Genomic DNA, 3,352 nt, shown 5'->3' with positions numbered 1-3,352 from the left:
AATCAGTTATTTGTTTGTCTAATTCAGAGGTAGGCAAACTCTGGCCTTTGGGCCATATAAGTCCTAGCCAGTATTCCAGTACGGCCTAGCCAGTATTCCAGTATGGCCTAACTCCCTATTGTTGAATTCTGCCTAATTGAATTGTCGCATTATCGCGAGTTTCAACGATATTATCGATATCATCGAGTTCCTGAACAGTAACCCCAATTACTATGTTTAAAGAGCAGAAGCAATGCGCAGCTACCAGTCTCCGGAAGGTTGACCTCGAACGTTGTGTCTTCAACCCTGAATGGACTGACGAATTACTCTTCGTCCAACGCGGCAACAAAGCCCTGTGTTTAGTGTGCATCGACACCAACAGCACTTTCAAGCGGTCCAATCTCAAGGGGCATTTCGATGCCAAGCACGCAAACCGCGAGACTACACCACGGATGAGCGGAAGACTGAGTCTGCTCGCTTGCAGTCACGGTTGGATCATCCTATTCAAGAAGCAGGCCTCCAAAGCTTCCGAGGCTGCTGAGCGTCACACTCATGCCTCCTATGAAGTGTCCTTGTTGATTGCGAAGAAAATGCATCCCTTCACTGATGCAGACTAATGGATTGTATACTTGCTGCTGTTGACGTCATGTGTCCTGAGCAACACAACGCCTTCAAGGCAATCCCGCTGTCTGCCCGAACTGTGACTCGACGCATGGAGGACTTGGCCCCTGATGTCCAGTCTACGATGTTTACGAAGTTGAAAACTTTTGATATATTCTCCATCACCTTGGGCGAGAGCTGTGATATCAAAGACATCTTTGGCGTGACATCACGCAAGACCTGGAAGTAGTTGAGGAGTTTCTCAGTCTCATCCCGATGAATGGAATGACAAATGACCAAGATGTCCTCAATGCCTTCCTACCTGCTTTGAGTGGTTTCGACCTGTCGAAGCTCTTCTCGGTAACAACTGACGGTGAACCTGCCATGGTTAGATCTACCAAGGGACTTCCGCAGCTGCTCATTAAACACTGCCGCTCTTTGGGCTGTGTGCAGGAGATACGGAGGGTGCACTGCATCGTCCACCAGGAGTCATTGTGTGCCAAAGCAGATGTATAAGGGCGACTATGACCATTTCCCACACCTCGCCCAGTGTGATATAGCCCTCGTTGACACTGAAGAATGCATCAGTGTGCTGTCAACCCTGCGGAATGAATTCTATTTGCGCTTCACTGATGTGCATTTTCATTCGCAAGAGTTCAAGATCGTCAGCACTCCATTTGACTTTCTCTATGATGACGCCCCCTTTGATGTCCAATTGAAGTTGATCGAGCTCCAGGCTTCGGACATTCTCTTGTCCAAGTTTACTTCTTGCACTACTCTCATTGACTTCTACCGTCAGCTGCCACATGCTCAATTTCCAATGTTGTTAGCCCAAGCCAAGCATGTGATCTCAATGTTGGAAGCTTTTATTTGTGCGAGCAGCTGTTCTCCAAGATGAAGTTTGGTAAGAACAAGCCGCGCTCTCAGCTCACTGAAAATCACCTTAATGACATTCTGTTGCTGATCATCATTAGAACCGGATATTGTATCTGTGTCTAAGAACATGCAACATCATATTTCCCATTGATCATACTGTATTTTCAAATAAAAAAACCTTTCCTTGGACACCTTGTTTCATCTGACCTAGTGTGCCTTCTTGACCTCCTGAAATGGCCTAGTAGTACGAAAAATTTGCCGTCCCCTGGTCTAATTATTCCCTGTATATATGCAAAAAATACATTTTTGGTCCATTATAGATATTTACACACTACTTATCCCTAAATGACTGACTGTGCCCCTTTTAATAAATCAAGTCTGTTTACTTTTTTGAAATATTAACATTAAATAACACTAACATTGTTTTTGCTCTTTTTTTTTGTATACAAAACACAAGTTAGCGTGCACATAATTAGAGGTCACTAGAGTTTACTAAGCCATATAAAATATGCGTGACAAAGTGATAATTTACTTTGCTTAGTGAACTGCTTAAACTAATTTTTTAAATAAATATACCATTTTAAAATATACACGCTTTATAAACCTCTTTTTGAATGTAAGGCTTGACTAAAAAGAAAATATTATGGTTAGATTAGCAATATATTTGATAAAAGGTTGTAACCTATTATTATCTCTATTATATATATGTTGATAGGAATGTATTTTCATTATGTCAACTAAATGAATGTGACAGTATAAAATGTATTAAAATTTGAAAACTATGTTTTGCAATTTTTTTAAAGAAATTCCTCTGAAAAAACATGAAAAGCCAGTAACTGAACCGAAAAAAGGTAAAGTCAACAAACTGATGCAGAAAGATTTACAATGCAAAATACATTGGACCAAACAAATGGGTAAAGAATACACCAAGAAATCCAGTAGGTGTAGACAAAACAGGAGGGATTTTGTGAATGCACTACTAAATTACTATAAGAAGGCCTAACACTGAATAATGGGTAGTAAAGGAACATTTTAACATGTTTTATTTGGTGAATGATATTTAGGCTGAGCTTTTCAGTTTCAGGTCACAGCTGAAAAACTGCAAATTGCACATTTGGGCATCTTTGTTGAAAATATCTTGAATAACTAATTTGACCTTTCAGGCACAAAAATAAGATGTTAGATAGCTATGCATTTTTCCAAATATACCACTATTTGGAAATACATGTTCATGAAACAGTACATTTGAGGTCTATTTATAAAGCAGTGAATCCATAAATACTTCTCTGGTGGAGAATCAGTTACTGCCATAGAAAATACATGGGTCTGAAAAAATGTCTACCAGAGAGTGTTAAATATTTGATTTACTGCATTATAATTAACAGCATGGTGTGGTGCTTTTTTAATTTAAACTAAAGTAAGTAAAATGTCACTGTGAAATGTGTCACTAACATAACTATGGTTTAAATTTTAGAAGTGGTGGAGAAAAAAAAGGAAAAGGAACCCACTATTTCAAAGAAAGGTATATTATTTGTTCACTTTCTACAAACATAAACAGCAGGCAAGCCCTTGTAAGCAGGGAACCCTGATCCTGGTCATTTATCGTTTAGTCATTACCTGTGCAGGCTTACAAAAAATAAATTTATTTACACCAATTAAAATTCAAGTTTATTCTGCATCCAGTGTTGTACCAGTAGAACCATAATATACATCTAAATATCTAGATATGCAAAAAAAGTATAGGCTCTAGTTATCTTAAGATAGAAATTTGAAAGTACAAAAAAAAATAATTATTAACATGGTGTAAAACAACAAAAAGAGTGTACTAAAAAAATCTCTCAATCATTTGCGTGGTAAATTTAAAAAACGGGATTTTTATAGTATATCAATGAAAAAA

At 38.2% G+C, this 3,352-nt stretch overlaps 1 protein-coding gene across 1 annotated transcript in view; it reads left to right on the top strand.

The window, feature by feature from the left end:
* TRDN (triadin) overlaps nt 1-3,009 on the top strand; it is a 223,256-nt gene extending 220,247 nt beyond the window's left edge. The window contains exons 57-58 of the mRNA XM_072410214.1: nt 2,259-2,306; nt 2,930-3,009. Of these exons, the coding sequence (XP_072266315.1) occupies nt 2,259-2,306; nt 2,930-3,009 (128 nt within the window). The remainder of the gene's footprint in view (nt 1-2,258; nt 2,307-2,929) is intronic.
* The last annotated feature ends 343 nt before the right edge of the window (nt 3,010-3,352 follow it).

The sequence above is a fragment of the Pyxicephalus adspersus genome, chromosome 4 (assembly GCF_032062135.1).
Source record: "Pyxicephalus adspersus chromosome 4, UCB_Pads_2.0, whole genome shotgun sequence".
NCBI lineage: Eukaryota > Metazoa > Chordata > Amphibia > Anura > Pyxicephalidae > Pyxicephalus > Pyxicephalus adspersus.
This window is presented reverse-complemented; position numbering and strand designations above follow the sequence as displayed.